Source organism: Calypte anna, chromosome 2 (assembly GCF_003957555.1).
Source record: "Calypte anna isolate BGI_N300 chromosome 2, bCalAnn1_v1.p, whole genome shotgun sequence".
Taxonomy (NCBI): Eukaryota; Metazoa; Chordata; class Aves; order Apodiformes; family Trochilidae; genus Calypte; species Calypte anna.
This window is the reverse complement of record NC_044245.1, coordinates 25,652,311-25,669,597: the sequence shown is the minus strand read 5'-3', so window position 1 is coordinate 25,669,597 and position 17,287 is coordinate 25,652,311. Positions and strand designations below refer to the sequence as shown.

The following is a 17,287-nucleotide window of genomic DNA, read 5'->3' as shown; positions in this document are numbered from 1 at the left end:
CACAATACCAGCCGCTCCTGGTGTCGGGTCAGTCAAGAAGTGGGTTCTTGCGATGGCATCCATGTAGAGAAGCTCTTCTGCGACCTCTCAGTGGTCGTGCCCACGCGTGATGGGCATATGACTATTGACCGGAGCCGGACCCTATGATAAGCAACCCCACAGGGCAGTAAGGCCAAGCAGGGGGCAGAGTGGCCATGGGCCCACTAGGAGGGCTACTGGCTCTGCGAGGACACGAGCACCGTGCCACAGCCAGGCTACCTTTTGGAAAACCAGTGAAGTGGGTACCCCTAGGCCGGAATGCTGCTACCAGCTCCCCCAAGGCAGGGCATCCCCCCGGGAGGCTCCCTCCTGGCTCCGGGTCGTGCAAGGGTCTTCGACGCAGGAAATGATGTAACAAAAAATCGAGCGATTTTTTGTTTTGGTGTTCCGGTTTGTTTTGGGTTTTGTGTGATTTGGGGTTTGATTTGTTGTTGCTGTTTGGGGGGGGGGGGTGTCGTTTGTTTTTTATTTATTTATTGGGGGAGGGAGGGGGGGTGGGCAGAGAATAGTGTGATTTACTTTATTTAACGTAGAGATCCTGGACAGTGTACCCCCCAATGGGGAGAGAGGTCAACCCGAGTGTAAGTACCCCGGTTCGACGCTACTAGTTATCGCCACCAGATCAAGGATCGCGCAGAGAACCGGGAGCGCCCGGTGTGTTGCTCCCAAGCCATCAATGTAGCCAAGATGGACCGGACGGTAAACCGGAGCGGCGTGGCTGCGGAGCCCTGCCGGTGGGAGGTGCGGGGGCACCGGGCTATGTACACGCGGGGCGGTGGGTCTGGACGAGCCCCCTTGCAGTCTCATGGGGTGGCTCAGAGCGGGGAGCTGGAAAACTCACGATCGCGACGCTCCGGCTGGGAGATTGGTGTTGGTATTCTCTTTAAAAAGAGCTTGAATGGGACTCTTTTTTTCCTTTTTTTTTTTTTTTTTTTTTTTTTCCTTTTTTTTTTTTTTTAAGCCAAAGCTTTGTTGTGCTAAACTAGTTGGACGAGTTAGGGTGTCGCTGCTCCCGATTGCTCTGGCCAATGGAACCCGATCCACCCTGCTGTGCGTAAGAGCGCAATTAAGGATTTAACCAAGCCTATGCTGCGCCCCAGCCAGCAGTCTGCCGGAGACAGACACCGCGCCGCAGCCTCCTCCCCCAGACATGTCTGCTTAGACCCGAGCAGCCCCAGCAGCCAGCCCCAGACAGCCGTCGGCTCCGAGCTATGACAGGAGTATTTGACAGAAGGGTCCCCAACATCAGATCCAGCGACTTCCAAACTCCTTTCCAGACGGCCGCAGCCATGCACCACCCGTCCCAGGAATCTCCCACTTTACCCGAGTCCTCGGCTACAGATTCCGACTACTACAGCCCGGCGGGGGGAGCCCCGCACGGCTACTGCTCGCCTACCTCGGCTTCCTACGGCAAAGCGCTCAACCCTTATCAGTATCAGTACCACGGCATGAATGGATCTGCTGGGAACTATCCTGCCAAAGCCTATGCAGACTACAGTTACGCCAGCCCCTACCACCAGTACAGCGGGGCTTACAACCGCGTACAGAGTTCCGCCAGCCAGCCAGGTGAGAGACGGGGTCCGGGGAAGTGCGGGGAGGCTGGGAGGGATGGGAAAGGGCGCCCTGGCAGAGCCCTGTCCCGTGGAGCGTGGGGATGCAGCTTTCCCCAAACCACGAGGGGAAATAATAAAAATAAATTTAAAAAAAAAAAAAAAAAAAAAAAAAAAAAAAAAAGGGGGGAAAAAATTAAAGACAGTTTAAAAAAAAAAAAAAAAAAAAAAGAAAGAAAGAAAGCTGTATCTAGTTTTCCTGACCAGTTGACCAGCCCGCACGATCTAAAACACAAATCCTAGGACTAGTGTTTTGATGATCAAACGTTGGTCAGCTGCCCTCGGGCCCCCACTGCTGCCTCCCTCCTCCTTCTCCCTGCAGGAAGAGGGGAAAAAATTGCCGACTGTTGTTGCGCGCCTCAAACTCAGGTTCGCGGTGGCAAAGAAAGTTTCCCTGTGCTTGAGGGGCGGGGGAGGAGACTGGGAGAGGGGGAGGCCAGCCGTGGAGGGTCTGAAAAGCCGGGAGGCTTTTTTACCAGAAAGAGACGAGGTTTTAGCGCTTTCTATTTACTTCTTTTAAGTTCTTGGATGGGGTGGGGGGGAGAATAAAAATTAAAAAAAGGAGAGGACAGGGGGGGATAATAAAGCCAGCCTGTAGACAAGCGCTGCGGCTAGGGCTTGGCGGGGACGAGTGTGGCCGCGGCAGCTCTTGGGTACACTCCGCCGGCGGCGGGCGGGGAGGCGTGGGTGTGCGGGGGAAGCGGTCAGTGCCCTGAGTAGGTTTCTGCTCCGGGCCGGCCTCTTCCCAGCAGGACACCAGTAATCCTAATTCCCGCGGCAGGCGCGCATGCCCCGCTCTCCCGCCCGCGCAGCTCTGCGCGCTCGGTGCCGCCGCCCTCCGCGGAGGATGCCCGGGGCGGTCGTGGTAGGCGGAGGAGGGCCGGGGGTGGCCGAGCCCCGGCGAGGAGAGAGCGGGGCCTCCTGACTCGCTGCGGGGAGCCGGCGGAGGGTGCGCGGGGCCGCCGCCGCCGGCGGGAGCCTCGGAGGAGCCGCAGGGGCTCGTCGGGACGGCGCCGCTGATCTGCCCTGCCCGGCCTGCGGGCGGGACGCTGCCGCCCGCGGCGCAGGCTGCGCGGCACGGAGCGGAGCCGTGTCCCGTGCCTTAACGTCTGTGTCTCTCTCGCGTCCGTGCAGAGAAGGAGGTGGCGGAGCCCGAGGTGAGGATGGTGAACGGCAAACCAAAGAAAGTGCGCAAACCCCGGACTATTTATTCCAGCTTTCAGCTGGCGGCGTTGCAAAGGAGGTTTCAGAAGACCCAGTATCTCGCACTGCCCGAGCGGGCAGAGCTGGCCGCCTCCTTGGGGCTCACGCAGACACAGGTACCGCGCTCTCTCCGCTCGGTTCTACTAGGTCTGCCCCGGCGCAGCCTGGCTCGGCCCAGCGGGGCGCATAGTTCCGGGTTCCCCTCGGCACGTCGGGAAGGGCCCCGCGGAGGGGCTGGGAGGGTGGCGGGGAGTGGGTCCCTCGCAGGCGCGGATCTCCGCTTTGCCAGGCAGGCATTAATGGTGTCGGTTTCCCTCCCCCCTCCCCCTTTCCTCTGCTCTCTTTTCCTCCCAGGTGAAAATTTGGTTTCAGAATAAAAGATCCAAGATCAAGAAGATCATGAAGAACGGGGAGATGCCTCCGGAGCACAGCCCCAGCTCCAGCGACCCCATGGCCTGCAACTCTCCACAGTCGCCTGCGGTTTGGGAACCTCAAGGCTCATCCCGCTCCCTCAGCCACCACGGCCACGCACACGCTCACCCTCCAAACTCCAACCCGTCCCCTGCATCCAGCTACCTGGAGAGCTCTGGTTCCTGGTACCCAGCTGCCAACTCCATCAACTCCCACCTCCAACCCCACGGCTCCCTACAGCACCCGTTAGCGCTGGCCTCTGGGACAATTTATTAGAGTCTGACTTTTTTTTTTTTTTTTTTTTTTTTTCGTTCCATGGACTCCCATGTTTTACTGTTAAGGAATAATAACGAAAGGAATGCATATGGGGAATTTTTTAAAGGGAAAAGAAACAAACACAAAAATTAAAATGTGTAAAGCTTATGCATGTAACTTATTGCATTTCAAAGGAAACCCTTTTTTATACAATACGGACATTTTTTGGCTCAGCTGTGGACACTATCAATGGTGCCTTGAAATCTATGACCTCAACTTTTCCAGAGACTTTTTTTCAATGTTATTTTAACCCTGTAAATAATTGTAGATAGAGGAATTAAACTGTATATTCTGAATAAAATAAAATTATTTCGACCACGAGAAATGTTTTTAAATTACCCCTTCTTCTCCTAATAAGAAGGGGAAAAAATAATAACAATGCCAATTTGCTTGCAGAGAGTGAGTGAGGATTTTTTTTACGGGCCCAATCCCGGACATTCACATTCTTTCACCAGGCCGAGATGGGCCACCACAGCCCATCCATGTTGGCAAGACCTGACCACTGTAGATCCCCACGGGTGAACCGAGGGGTGGCGATGCTCCCTCCCCGCTGGAAAAGAGGCTTTTCCAAGACCTCGTACACCTTATCGCTTTTTTATCACTTTTATCAGTGGTAAAAGCTGAAGAGAAAGCTGCCCATCCTGACTCTAGAATACAAATCTCTCGCCTTAAGCCTCTCTGAATCCTTTCCTGAGAGCAATTAGCGTCGAGAGCTGCACACTCAGTGCCCATCAGTCGCTCGTGTGCGCTCGGCTAATTATAGAAATTACGTTTCCGTCAAAGGGAGTCACTAAATATGAGAAAAAGGATAAAATGGGGGGCCCGCTCCCCTTGCTCCTGGTGAAAGCCTGCGGCGGCTCCGGCTGAAGGAGGGATTTCGCTGAGGTAATTTTTTTTTTTTTTTAATGCCTATCTACATGATTTAGGGGGAAAAAAGCCGGCGGCGCAGCCATCACTAGCGCTTCCCGGTGCACCGGGGCGCGGCCGGGGTCACGGCACCAGTAGGGTCCTGGCGCTGCCCACGGGTACGGAGCACCGGCCTGGTGCGTGGCTTGGGCCTCGCTCCCGGCAGAGGCACCGGGTTTTCCTGGTGGACCGCCACGGAGGCGCGCATTCCCGCAGCCCCTCCACTCCTCCCACCCCCCAAGCTGTCAGGTGGTGACCTGGGAGCTACGCAGGGAATTCATGGCCGTGCGAGGTAGGCGGCGGGGGTGACTGACAAAGGCGTCTCTTGAAGGATCCCCGAGATAGAAAATTACCCCTTGTCACCCGAGGATGGCAGGGAGAACGCTGGTAGGGCCGGGAGAGGAGGCCTGAAAAGGCACGCTCCTGGCCTGGGGCGCACTTACCTGTCTCCAGTTTTCCTACCCGCTGCCCTCCCCCTCCTTTCTTCTGCCTCTGCTCCCTCCTGCCATGTTTAGCTCCTGTGCGGGAGTGTGCGTGTGTTTCTCCCCCAAGAAAGAAACCCGGGGTTGCTGTTTTGTAACAGGTTTGGGGGTTGGTAAATGGCTTGCAGTACAATAGACCAGTTTGTTCGGTAAAGCTTCTCCCTGCACGCCGGGGAGCGGTGCGTGGGTGCCGGAGACAGGGCGGCGGGGTCCGCCGACTGCACACCCCTGCCCGCTGCCGGGTATCTGGCCGCCCTGCCGCCGCTGCCCCGCCACCCCTCGCCTCCTCTCAGCGGCTCTAGGAACTGGGTCCTGCTTGTTCCACTTGCCAGGCTTCAAGGACTTTCCCGGACTGTGGGGCTGCCGAAAAGCTCGGCTTTGTCTCTTCTGCTAACTTCCACCCTGTGCAAAACAAACAAACAAACAAACAACCCCCCGGCTTTCTAATTTTCTTCCGTTCTTTTCTCGTTTACCTCCAGACAAGCTTTTTTTTTTTTTTTTTTTCAACCTGCAATTAAAGATTATACCCTTCCCGAGGTCTCCCCTTTGCAGAAAGGCTTGGACACAAAAGGTGGAATTCTATTTCCCAGGTTGGTTCATCCACCCTTTTCTTTGAGGAGATGCCGCGGGCCTGTTTGGTTGCGGTAACCTGCAGGGGCCAGGGAAGCTCGGGCGGACAGCGCAGGAACAGTTCCGAGGAGGCGGGATGCCGGCAGGCAGGATGCGGGGCAAGGATAGAAATTCACTCTGCCGGCTTGGCCGAGCAGTCTGGGCTCTGGCACGGCTCCCTGCTCCGAGACAGCTCGGCTCGGTTTCCATGCTGGTCCCTCTTGCTTGCTTAATTTCTCCTCCTCCAAGATCAGGGTGGTGTTGCGCAGGTCTAGGAGAGCCTGGCACACTTTCCCCGGAGAGGGTAAACCCGGTTAGGAAATGCCCCTCGCCGGGGCTCATCGTCGCCGGGCCCCGGCCCCAATGAACACCCGAGATCTAGAGCCGCCCGCCTCTTCGTGAGAGCCCTGGGCGGGGGGGTGCTCCTGTGCCCCTTGTCCCTGTACACACAGGCAGGCACACCTCGGCGCCTCTCCCCTCCCGGGCACACCCCCGGGGCTATGGCGGGGCCGGAGGGATCTTGGCTTGTCCGGGCCTCCCCCCTTGCCTCTTCGGGAAAGGGATGGGATGAACTGTCCTTTGTCTGATGCTGGGTTTGAGTTCGGTGGACTGCTGGCTCGGGGCCTTTTTTTTTTTTCTCCTACCCCCCTACCCCCGCCTTTTTCCCTCCCTTCTCTTTTCCTGGCGGCCACTTACATGTGGAGCTGGGGCAGCTCGGGGAGCCGAAAGGAGCCACATTCCTGTGGGTGCCGAGCGGCTCCAGGGCTGAGCCACAGGGCCTGACACATACACAGACAAGACACACAGGCACACACACAGAGTCGCCTGAAGCCCCAGCTGCCTCAGCTCTAGAGCTCCTGACACAGCCAGCATCCCTGGGGCTCTCCCACCCACAGCAGACTCCCTCCGCCCCCCAGTCTAAATGCCCTCGCCCCAGGATGGGGCTCACACCCCCTGACACAGACGCCCTTGACTGCCCGCCACCTCCAGCTGAGGACAGTGGAGAATACCTTTCTCCGGCCCCCAAAGGGTCCCCCGCTGCTCCCTGGCCGGACATCTCATCTCTCGGAGAGGGCGAGCGTCCGTCCTGGAGAGCGCTGCCTTCTCGCCCTCAGTTTCCCTCCCTTTCCTCCCAGGGGAGAAAAACAAAAAAAACCCAAAACCCCCAAAAAACCCCAGAAAGAAAAAAAAAAAAAACACAAAAAACCAAAAAACACCTCCTCCAACCTGTCACCGTGTCAAGGCCGCCAGCTCGTCAGGATTTTCTGTCGCCCTCTCGGTCCCGTCGGTCTCCCCCAGAAATTCCTTTCCCCGCAGCGCGCTCTGCCTGCGCGGGCCTGCGGGCGCTGCCCGCTCCGCCGCCAGCAGCGTTGGATCCCAAACGTGCATCGCGCATGTGGCACCGATTAAAGATTTCAGTACCACGCAATTTGGACGACTGACATACTTTAGGTGGTTCTGTTATGGATTACGGAAAGGAGATCTATGGCTTCAGCAAAGTCGGGGCGAGGGGGGACAAGCCCCATTTCTTGCTTTCGGTTGTTCGAGCGGCTGCCTGCAGTAACGTAATAACCTGTTTTATAGCTTAGGCAAGAGCCGTGAAAATAGGAACCGCGCAGTTTACGCTAAGCCTCCATTTCACTCTCTCTATTGTTCTTGTTTGTTTGTTTGTTTGTTTGGGTTTTTTGTTTGTTTGTTTTTAGGGAGAATCTGTGTTACATCAATTAAACGTTTCTGCTCTTTGTTCAGCGATGCGTCTTTTTACATGCGGTTTGGGGGGATAAGCAAATGCTTATAAACACCCGATAAATCCCGACACGCACCAACGCCCCCGGTATCTGCGTGAACACCCTCCCATGGACACGACCCCTCCCAGGCCTCCTCGCCTTCTTTCTTGCCTCCAGGTGAGGTCCGGGGAGCCGGGGCCGGTCAGAAGCTGCGACTGATTCAGCACTTGGCAGGGAGGAAGGAGCTTGGGGATGGCTCCTTGCCCTCCTCCCGCTGCTGCCTGCCCCTCGGCAGTCGCGGAGAGGTTGCCTAAACCTCAGCTTGGGCTTTGCATCAGGGATCAGAGAGCCTCTCTGGGCCGGATCCTGAACTGACTCCATGCTCTGCAGCGGCATCGTCTGCCTGACCGCGGAGCTGGCCCTCCATCCCAGGAAATCTTTACAGTCTCCTCTATATGCACCATATAACGCGTTTTATGGGGCTTTAGCCTCGCAGTATCCATCGAGTTTTCCTTTCCCTTTCTTCACATTATTTTTATTAATTCCCGTGGAGAAAAGAGAGCAGAGGAAGGCTGCGGGCTGCCTGGCGCGGCTGCAGCCGGGGAAAGCCAGCAAGGGCCGGGGCCGGCACCTCTCCCTCAGGCTGCTGCCCCCCCTCTCGCATCCGAACCCTGCCGGTACCTGCCGGCGGGGCAACAACCGCGCTTTGATGATTTGGCCCATTAAAAATGAAACAGGTTTGTGTGTATCGTGGCCAGGGTTAATGAAAGCTAATCAGGAGTCGAAAGCGAACTAGCCCAATGAGTTAACCTCACTAGCTGCAGGTAGTCCTGTTAGCCAGGCTCTTTTGTTTAATTAATTACAATTGAGTCGGTTCTGTGATAATTTCCTTAAGGACCCCTGACGTCTGGTCCAGCGGGTATGTGGGAGCGCAGAAGGCCGCGGGCGCCGCAGGTTCTCGCTGAGGGTGCCTATCCCCGGTGTCCCGCATCCTGCATCTCACACCCCTTCACTCTCCTCCGCCTGGTTACGAGGCTCCCAAGGCTTCTTGCCCGATAGTGACGTTCAGTCACCTGAGAGGAGGCACACGACAAGGGAGACAACGCTTTTGGGGATGGGTGAGGAGCCCGGGCATCCTCCGAGTACCGTGGAGGGACTGCTGGGAAGAACCGAGCTGAGAGGCGGATTGATGCAGGCGGGAGCCCGAAGCATCAGCCCCTGCCTGCACATCAGGCTCGCACTCGTTGAGATTTGGACACGTAACGCTGCAGACCACTGATTTGCTATTTTCTTAATTCCCGCTCTTCTCATTCCCTATGAATCAAACAGTCTTTTGTCCTTCAGAGTTTGATTTGATCGCTACTGTTCACATTTCACTTTTGTATTTTTCTCTCCCTATACCATTACTCATTGAGTGCCCTGTGAAATTACAATCGTACATTTTCAACTCAGCAACCCATTTGCAGTGCAAAAATAGGGTCTAAATAATGGCTGAATTAGCCCTACTGGACAGTTTCAGATGTAACACTCTGTAATAATTATATTGCAGGCTGGATTAGGATGCTATTATCATAATCTGGACGTTTACAATTATCTGTAATTTGCAAAGATGCGCCAGGTCTTGATTACAGCAGTTTTTTTTATCAAGCTAACCATCACTAAACAGTGACAGTAATAACAGCTAATTTTGCTGGCAATATAAGAGGTGCTGGGGTGTGCAAACAATTTCACACCTGGATGTGCTCACTCAACCAAGAATCTAGAGAAAGAGCTTCTGCCCTGAGACTCAGAAAAATATTCTCCACTGCTTCTGCTCAGTATAGATATCTAGACCCCGATCATTGCTTAGCAGATTGTCACAGGGGGTAAGTTTTGGGGCTCGTTTGGGTTTGGGGTGGCTTTGTGACTGCTTCGCGCCTTCCCTTTCCAGGCACGCTCCAGTTCGCTCGTTCCAGCCCTTTCGCGGTCGTTCGTGCGCCGGTGGTTTTCTACACCGGGCCGGCCCCTGACATCTCCGTGCCCCCTTTTCCAACCGGTGCTGCCGGGGGCAGCGGCTGGTGCTGAGGATGCGGCGGGGGAGGTCCTGGAGGGGTGGCGTGGAGCTCGGAAACCAGCGGAGAATTCATGCGAGCCCCGGGGACAGTCCCGGACGCCCGTTCCCGCAGCGGGCGGTGGCATCGCGCCTTTCCGCGGCCCTTGTCCCTGCAGACCCGGGGCGGCAGAGCCCGGCGACCTCAGGGTGGCCCCGGTGGCGGTGGCGGCGGCCCGGCAGGTCGGTCTGCTGTGGGGGGGAGCTGCCCCGCTCCATCCATAGATGACGCTGTCTCACAGGAGTCTCCCGGGGCGGCGGCCGCGCGGGTAGGAAGCGGGCGCTGCCATGGCTGCTGCCGTTCGCCCCCACCCCGCTTTAGGGAAGGCCAGCCTCCTGCACCTTCTCTCACTCCCTCCAGTCATCGGGTGGAGCTTTTTGTTGTTTTTGGTTTGTTTTGGTGTTTTTTTGGTGTTGTGTTCCTTTGGTTTGGTTTTTTTTTTTTTTTTAGTTAGTTGGGTTTTTTTAATTATCATAATTTATTTGCTGGCTGGCGTGCTTGCTTGCTTGTTGCCTGCGCTTTATTTAAGCCTACCTGAGAGACCACTCGTGGGGAGAAGGGCACGGTGCAGCGAGAGGCTTACCGTGCCGGCACCCACGCCAGCACTGGCGGGGCATGCAGTTGAGGACGAGCCCCCGAAAGCCCACGGGGAGCAGCGAGCACCCTCTCCTGCCCCCTCGGGCACGCCAGTGCAGGGGAACAGGGAGGGGAGGTGACCGCCCGTCGCCGTCCCCACTAGGGGGCTGTAACGAAAGGGTTAAGTCAGCTGCGGGGGCCGGGGGGGGCGGGGGCCGGGACCTTGCAAGTCGGGCTCGGCGGGGCTGGGCTGGGCTCCCTGGGCTCGGGACTCGCTCACCTGGGCACCCATCGCCCTTCTGCGGGGGCGAGGGTGAGCCTGCAAAGGGCCAGCTCGGGGGATGTACAGCACGTTTTTCTGAAGGATGCACACACACACGAGTGATGTTGGTTTAAATGTATGGTAGCTTTCTCTCCAGTGTCATTTGAATAATTCAGTGAGCCCCACTACCAGCTGTACTTCTGAAGCCTCTTCCATTCTTTTCAGCATTATAATTTTGGTTAATTTTCAATTTTAGGCCCTACGTCTCTGCAATTTGTGTATGAATAACAGAATAATTTTCCTCTTTTGTTTCGCCTTTCCTGTTCCTGAATCTAAATAAAGATGGCTTTTTAGTATTAAAAGTGGAAGAAAATTACAGGTAATTATCTTTGACGGTAAAAACGCTGTAATCAGCGGGCTACATGAAAAATTACTCTAATTATGGCTGCATTTAAGAGAATGGAAAAAAACCTTCTTGTGGATAAAAACCTTAAATTGTCCCCAATGTCTGCTTCAAATTGGATGGCACTGCAGCTGGAGGCTTTGTTCAGAATTGATCCTGGGGAGCTCTGAACCCAAAGTTTCACAGTGGGAAGGGGAAAAAAAGAAAAGAAAACATTTTTCCTAATGTAACAATACGAATGGTAGAAAATGACAAGACTGATCGGTTTTAAACCACTCTGAAGACTGACTGAGCGTGGAAGTTGCTCAAAAAAAAACAAAACAAAAAAACACCCCCCAAAAAACTGGTGTATTGGTAAGTAGTCTTTGCTTTGTGTCTAATTATAGTGACTGTCCTTTTGCACGACTGTATGTAGCTGTCATTATATGGAGCACTCTGAGGATCTCTATTGACTTCTGATAAATGGCTCAGTGGTTTCAAGGTTCATAATTTGAAGGATGCCCAGGTCTCTAGCCATTAATTCTCGCAGTATGGGGCACCCAGCTTGGATGAGGAAAGGGCTTTTCATTGTCAGTAGTTGCTGTGTTTTCCACAAGCTGGTGAGTCTGGAGCTGGCTGGACAGCGTGTTGTGTGCCTGGGCACCTCTCAGAGCTTTGCAAAACATTCCTCAGCTTGCATTGTCTGCTCTTTAAAAACAAAGGAGGGCGCCTCCTTTCTTAATAATTTGGACTCTCCGACCTTTGGGAAGAAAGGCTGGGCTCTGAGCTTTGCCTCGGCGAGAAAGCTCAGTTTAGCTGAGCAGCGGAACAGTGAAATCGAAGCAGAAATAGCCGGGTGACTAGAAACTTCTTCCAGGCTTATCTTTGCGGTCGCTGTATCTCCTGTCTTAGTCGTAGCCTTAAGATTAACCAAACCACCAGCTACTCCTTCACCCCCCCTTCCTTCCCCCCCCCCTCCACCCCATCTTTTCTGTCTTTGCTGGCAGATGCATGTTCAGGTAGCTGTGTCCGTGCGTGCAGGCAGCCGAGGGGACAGCGTCCAGCTGTCCCGGGCTGAACTCGAAGTGTGGGGGGTGCAGTTTGGGAGGAGGTGGGCATTCTCTAAGGCGGAGAAAATGCGAGCCAGGCGGGCGTTTTGTGGCTTTTACTCTATATATGAAAGAAGACAAAAACATACAAAGTATATGTACAACTAAAATTCAACAATATATACAGAAAGGTTGCTCGGGGGAAAGGTCCCTCTAGCTCCGGGGGTGACACTGCCGTGAGGCAGCACTGAACTTTCCTTCCCGGACCGCGGCGGCGGGTCTTGCCGCAGATCCCTCGTTCTGTCTTTCCTGCTCGTCTCCGGGAGTCTGTCTGGCTGTGTGCGGGTGTGTGCGGGTGCGGGTTAGGGGGCTCTTCGCGGGAGAGACGGTGGTTTCTTCGGAGCCGCAGCCCATTGCATTTTGAGAAAGCATGCAGGTTTGCTTCGTGGTAATGTTCTAATCTTACAGTATATTTTAATTTTTCAACCAGTTCTCCTTTATCCCCCCTCTTCTTTTATTTTTTTCTTTTTCTTTTCTTCTTCTTCTTCTTTTTTTTTTTTTTTTTTTTTTTTAATCCCTTCTTCTCTCTTTTAATTCTTTTCCCCAGACCAGATTAGGTGAATAAAAATGAAGGAGTTTTGACTAGTCTCTCTTTCATCATGTAATGTCTTTAGCTCATTAAACAAGTAAAAACTGCTGCCACGGTAGATTCAGGTTCTTCTTGTGGGCAAGGTCTGTAAAAAGTTTGTTTTGACTTATACTCCACAGAGAAAGAGGCTGGTGCCTTGGAGTCCGAAGGAAAATATCCTAAAGAGAAGTGTCTTCTGTGCGCCAGAATGAAAATTGTGTCTTTCTGTTCAAGATCAATCGCTGAGGTTACTAAAAAAAAAAAAAAAAAAAAAAAAAAAAAAAAAAGAAGCCACTGTCTCTTTGCCGCATCTACAAGTTCACACAGAGCCTGTTAGCTGGCACGGCTTGGCAAAGCAGGGGAACTTTTTGCCATGTCGAGACGAGGCGTTCTTGGGATATTATTTCTCTTGGACAATTCACATCATTTGTGGTCTCTGCATTGTGTCTTGATGTGGAGAAGAATACCAGTGAGAATAGCCAGGCATGTAGCTGTTGGGAGGCATATTGACTCCCTTGGCAGAAGCCGAAACGTCCCAGACTGGAGGCAGAGCCGGAGAGCGAGGGGAGAGGGCAGCAGAGCCGGGCAGAGGGTCGCTCTCGTGAGGGTTGCTGCCCTGCTTCAGCAGCTTCTTGAATTTGGAGCGCTTGTTCTGAAACCAGATCTTCACCTGTAAACCAAAAAGCAGAAGATATTAGCACCCAGGGCACGGCAGGGGAGACCCCGAGGGACATGGTTTTTGCTCTGGAGAAGGTCTGGAGAGCTCATGCCAGCCGAGTGTGGAGTTGGGGATAGTGAAGGAGGGGTAGCTAGGGCTGCTCTCGGGGTCTGGATGAAGGTGGAGAGAACAGGAGAGGAGAAGAGGAGCTGGAAAGCAAAAGGGATGCAAGATTTTACCAGGAATATTGTTTTCCCCGGGCAGGCCAGATTGATTGAACTGGAACCGAATATACGCTCTCAGCTCTTCTGCTTTCATGCCTCATTCAGTATTTTGGAGGGTCATTTGATCATTTGGGCTAACTGTTGTCAAACACGGGCAATCATATGATTTTGTGCCAGGAGACAGGAGCCAATAGACAAAGGGCATCTCACAGGGAAACTGCATCCAAAAACATACATGATCAAGCAGTCCTTGCTGATGTGATGGGGTAGGATGCACTATGGAACCCGGACTGTAGCTTTATTTTTAAAGCTGTTTTTTTAAAAAGGAAAATCTCTTTCTCAGAGAGTAATTGGCTATCAGGACTGCTTTGGGTCTCATCCTGCTCCTAATTCATCAGAACTCCCGAGGAGGAACTCTGCACTCAAGGAATTGTGCAAGGATCGGGCTCACTGTGGCAGTTCAAAATACTATAGGCATTATATATATATATATGGCATACACACATATCTCTCAAAATCAAACCAATAAATAAAACAACTCCCACATGCGTACTGAACCTTGCAGATGTAATGTTAGGGATAAGCAGGGGTGTTAGTCTGGCTGAATGCTCAGGATAGGGCCCGTAAAAGTCTATGCGTGCCAGAGAGAAGGCAAGACAGCAAAGAAGAGACAGAACATGCATGCTAAGGATACTAGATCGCATTTGTACAGCCATCAGGTCTATTCCCATGATTAATGTTTGCTGAGTATTTAAAAAACTCTGGCTGGAAGCGACTATTACCAGTGACAGTGATAAAATCCTGAAGTTATTTGTTAAGCTCATAAATTCACATGATTACATTTTACCCGAATTGATCTCATCTAACCATGCACTTCTCCGCAAACCCCAGCCTGGGAAGCCTGTAATGCCTCATGTGTCTTTCAAGCTTAAATTAGCAGAATGGCACAGCTACTCCAACCACACTTAACTATGGCTTAACCTGCTATAATTTTGTACACGGCTGGCTTTGATCTTCAGATCTATTATCACCTTTCGTACATTTTGCCCAAGGGTAACCACTGCATTTGCGTTAGTCATCCAGGATGAATTAACTATTGATTTTACAGGTATTTCCTAACGTGTTCCTGCTTCCTCTCTAGCTATAGGTTGCTACGCGGCAGCTTTGCTTTGCTTTTAGCTCTACCTCAGGCCCAGAGATTCCTTGTGTTTCTTTTGTTCTCCTTTTCACAATTGGGCAATTGCGTCTCGGTGCTGGAATTATCCGAAAATACAGGCAATTTTGAAATGTTTTGTGTGGCATCAAAAGGGAGAGTTTGCTCGCCAGATGGCTGAGGAAAGGGCGCGTTCGTCTCTTTCTGCGGCAGACCGGTCTCTGTCGTGCATTAGATTAAGTCCTGTCACAGATAGACGGGGAACGTGTGCGTTACCTTTTCTACCATTTCCCGTATAGAGGCCAAAACGCCTAGGGAGCATCGCACTGTGCTTGGCCTTTATTGCAAGCGCAGGATTTCAGCGATTTGTGATTCCCAGTAATTACCTGTGTCTGGGTCAGTCCTAATGAAGCTGCCAGTTCAGCTCTCTCTGGAAGCGCCAGATACTGAGTCTGCTGAAAGCGATGATTTAAAGCCTGGAGTTGTAGACTAGAGTAAATGGTTCGAGGCTTCCGAATTTTTTTGCCTTTTCCATTGAATCTGATTTCACCGTTTTCAATCACTGTGGTTTTTTGCTGATCTGCAAGCAAAATAACATAGCTGAAACATCACCCTCCTTAGCTGTTTAAATGCGAGCGCTTTGGCTGCCACGGCTTCTCCAAAGCCAGCAGTAGCCTGCCCCGACGCCGGTCCAACACCACCGCGGCATACACAGGCTCCGGCTCCTTAAAGCCACGCCGCGACACACGCTGATGCTTGGCAGCTGCTGGGAGGAAAAACAACTGCCCGGGCACAGTGGGCACGATGCCTTTCCCTGGGGGAGCGGGGGAGGGGGACGACTCATAACATATATATATATTTATATAAAAATCAAATAGAGTGCAACGCTGGCTCCGTGAAGGGATGCCTGGTTCCAGGGCCATCCAGATTTTGCTCAGCTAATTGACTTCGCGTCGCCAGTTTGGTGGTCAGTGAATCACCCGCCCGAGACTTTTAACAATGCTTTTCTCCCCCCGTTCTCCTCCCCTCTCGCCCCCCCGTCTTCCCCCTCGTGCCCCTCCGGATGAATACGTAAAAATGAGCAGCTCCTTGCAAAAAAACCCCAAAAACCAAAAAAAGCCCATAAATCAGACGGGCCCCTAGCGGAATGCGACCCGCTCGCCTGGAAACTTTCACTCCTCAGGTGTTAGCAGGAATTTTGCCTGAAGCCGGTCCCGCCGTAACAAAGGAGTGCCCGGCGCAGCTCCCTGACCGCCGGCCGAGCGGGGAGGCGCCGGTGCCCAGCGCCGCGGTACCGGAGGGGGGAGCGCGGCGGCCCCTCCGCCCGGTACCGGAGCTGTAGGCCCGCGGAGGAGATGCGGGAAGAATCAACCCCTCCTTCTTTCCCCGCATTCCCGCGCACCACAGGGTCAGCATCTCCCTCGGCGGGAGCGGGAAGCCACGGCGTGGGTAGTGATGCAGATGCCCGGGGGTGGCCGGGGAGAGGCCCGGGAACGGAGGGAGGGTGGCGGCGGGTTAGGGAAGCGGTGCCGGCTCACCTGCATCGTCCGCCCGCGTCTGGCTGGCCGCGCTGCTGTTGTGGTAGGACTGGAGGTAAGGGCTATGCTGCGAGTGGCTCACGTAGGGATATGCGGCCAGCGAGCGGTGGTTGTAGGAGCCGGCGGTGCCGGAGTAGGGCGAGCTGTGGTGGTGATGCTGGTGGTGCGGGTGAGAGCCGGCGGCGGAGTGCAGGCAGTGCAGCGGGTAGTGGGCGCCGGCCATGGCCGGCGAGCTCTGCTGGGAGTGGGGCGGCGGCGGCGGCTGTGGTGGCGGTGGCTGCTGCTGCCCGAACTCCATGAAGGCGGATTTGGAGGAGTCTTGCGCGTCCAGCCCGTCAGCCATCGTAGTCATGGTCATCATCAAAGTTTGGGAGGGAGAGCGCGGCGCTCCCCGGCTCGCCCCCCGCGCTCTGCCTCCTCTCTGCCCAGCCACCGCCGCTCCCCTTACCCGCCGCGGCACCGCTGGAGAGGCGGCGGTGATTTAATTTAATTTCTTTTCTTTTTTTTTTTTTTTTCTTTTTTTTTTCTTTTCCGCTTTTTTTTTTTTTTTCCTTCCCCCCCCCTCCTCTCCAAGGAGCCGTTGTGCGAGGGGCCTCGTTCACTGAGGGAGGGGAGGAAGGGGAGGGCGGTGTGTGGAGGGGGAGGGCGGGCTACTCCCGCCGCTTTTTTGCGCCGCTCTTTCCCTTCATCCCCCCGGCGCGTGGGGTGGGTGTTTTTTTGGGGGGGAAGGAGGAGGGGAAGAAGGGCGGGGAGGGCCGGGCGTGTTGGGGGGTGGGGGTTTAAGGTGGGAGCCGGGGAAAGTTGGGGCTCCGGCTCTTCGACTTGAAGGGCAGGGACGCGCACAAGTCGAATGCTTCGTCTCCGGAGGGCAGCGCCTCCCTCATTGGTCACTCAACCCCATGACGTCACCGCCCCGCCGTGCCGGCAGCGCGCGCGCTGCCCGCCCCCGCCCCCCTCCTCTGCCCCCCCCCCCACAGCCCCATTTTCCCCACCCGCGCGAGAGACGCGGAGCCGCGGGTGGGGGAAAGGGGAGCACCTACCTCCACCCCCCCCCTCTTCCTCCCACCCCCCTCGCAGCCCTTATCACGCATGCCCCCACCACATGACCCCCTCCATTCCACACACACACACACACACACAGCCCCCCCCCCTTTGCGCGGTATTTTCGCTGCGGTGAAGAGACGCGCAGCGCATTTTTCCCCGCTGAAAGCATCAGCTCCCGTAATCGCTTTCAAATATATGCAAATGGCTACGTGCGGTTGGCGGTTTTGGCAAAAGCTTGATTAGGATATAAACGACCCAAGGAAAAAAATAAAAGTGCCTGCGCCCTAAATTTGTCTTTAGATTACAATTCCAGTTGATTTTATTTTATTGTCAACATTGTTAATGATAAAAATAGAGTCGTTTTACAGTTATTTTTACTTT

General features: G+C 54.2%; 2 protein-coding genes across 2 annotated transcripts; one reads left to right on the top strand and one right to left on the bottom strand.

Moving 5' to 3' along the window:
- Positions 1–1,179: 1,179 nt before the first annotated feature.
- On the top strand, positions 1,180–3,896 carry DLX5 (distal-less homeobox 5). The gene is made up of 3 exons (XM_008494159.2): positions 1,180–1,605; positions 2,784–2,968; positions 3,207–3,896. The coding sequence occupies exons 1-3, from the start codon at positions 1,251–1,253 to the stop codon at positions 3,537–3,539; spliced, it is 873 nt and encodes a 290-aa protein (XP_008492381.1). The 5' UTR covers positions 1,180–1,250; the 3' UTR covers positions 3,540–3,896.
- Positions 3,897–12,707: 8,811 nt separating this feature from the next.
- On the bottom strand, positions 12,708–16,223 carry DLX6 (distal-less homeobox 6). Its single transcript, XM_030445598.1, has 3 exons — positions 15,863–16,223; positions 14,711–14,904; positions 12,708–12,959 (listed from the first exon to the last, which is right to left on the bottom strand). The coding sequence occupies exons 1-3, from the start codon at positions 16,221–16,223 to the stop codon at positions 12,708–12,710; spliced, it is 807 nt and encodes a 268-aa protein (XP_030301458.1).
- Between the last annotated feature and the right edge of the window lie 1,064 nt (positions 16,224–17,287).

Excerpts from the sequence above, each read along its gene's own strand:
- DLX5 (XM_008494159.2), top strand. The coding sequence starts at position 1,251 with ATGACAGGAGTATTTGACAGAAGGGTCCCCAACATCAGATCCAGCGAC. Across the intron at positions 1,606-2,783 it reads GAGTTCCGCCAGCCAGCCAG|AGAAGGAGGTGGCGGAGCCC; the intron begins GTGAGAGACGGG and ends GCGTCCGTGCAG. Across the intron at positions 2,969-3,206 it reads TGGGGCTCACGCAGACACAG|GTGAAAATTTGGTTTCAGAA; the intron begins GTACCGCGCTCT and ends TTTTCCTCCCAG.
- DLX6 (XM_030445598.1), bottom strand. The coding sequence starts at position 16,223 with ATGATGACCATGACTACGATGGCTGACGGGCTGGACGCGCAAGACTCC. Across the intron at positions 14,905-15,862 it reads GACGCGGGCGGACGATGCAG|ATCAGCAAAAAACCACAGTG; the intron begins GTGAGCCGGCAC and ends TTTTGCTTGCAG. Across the intron at positions 12,960-14,710 it reads TAGGACTGACCCAGACACAG|GTGAAGATCTGGTTTCAGAA; the intron begins GTAATTACTGGG and ends TTTGGTTTACAG.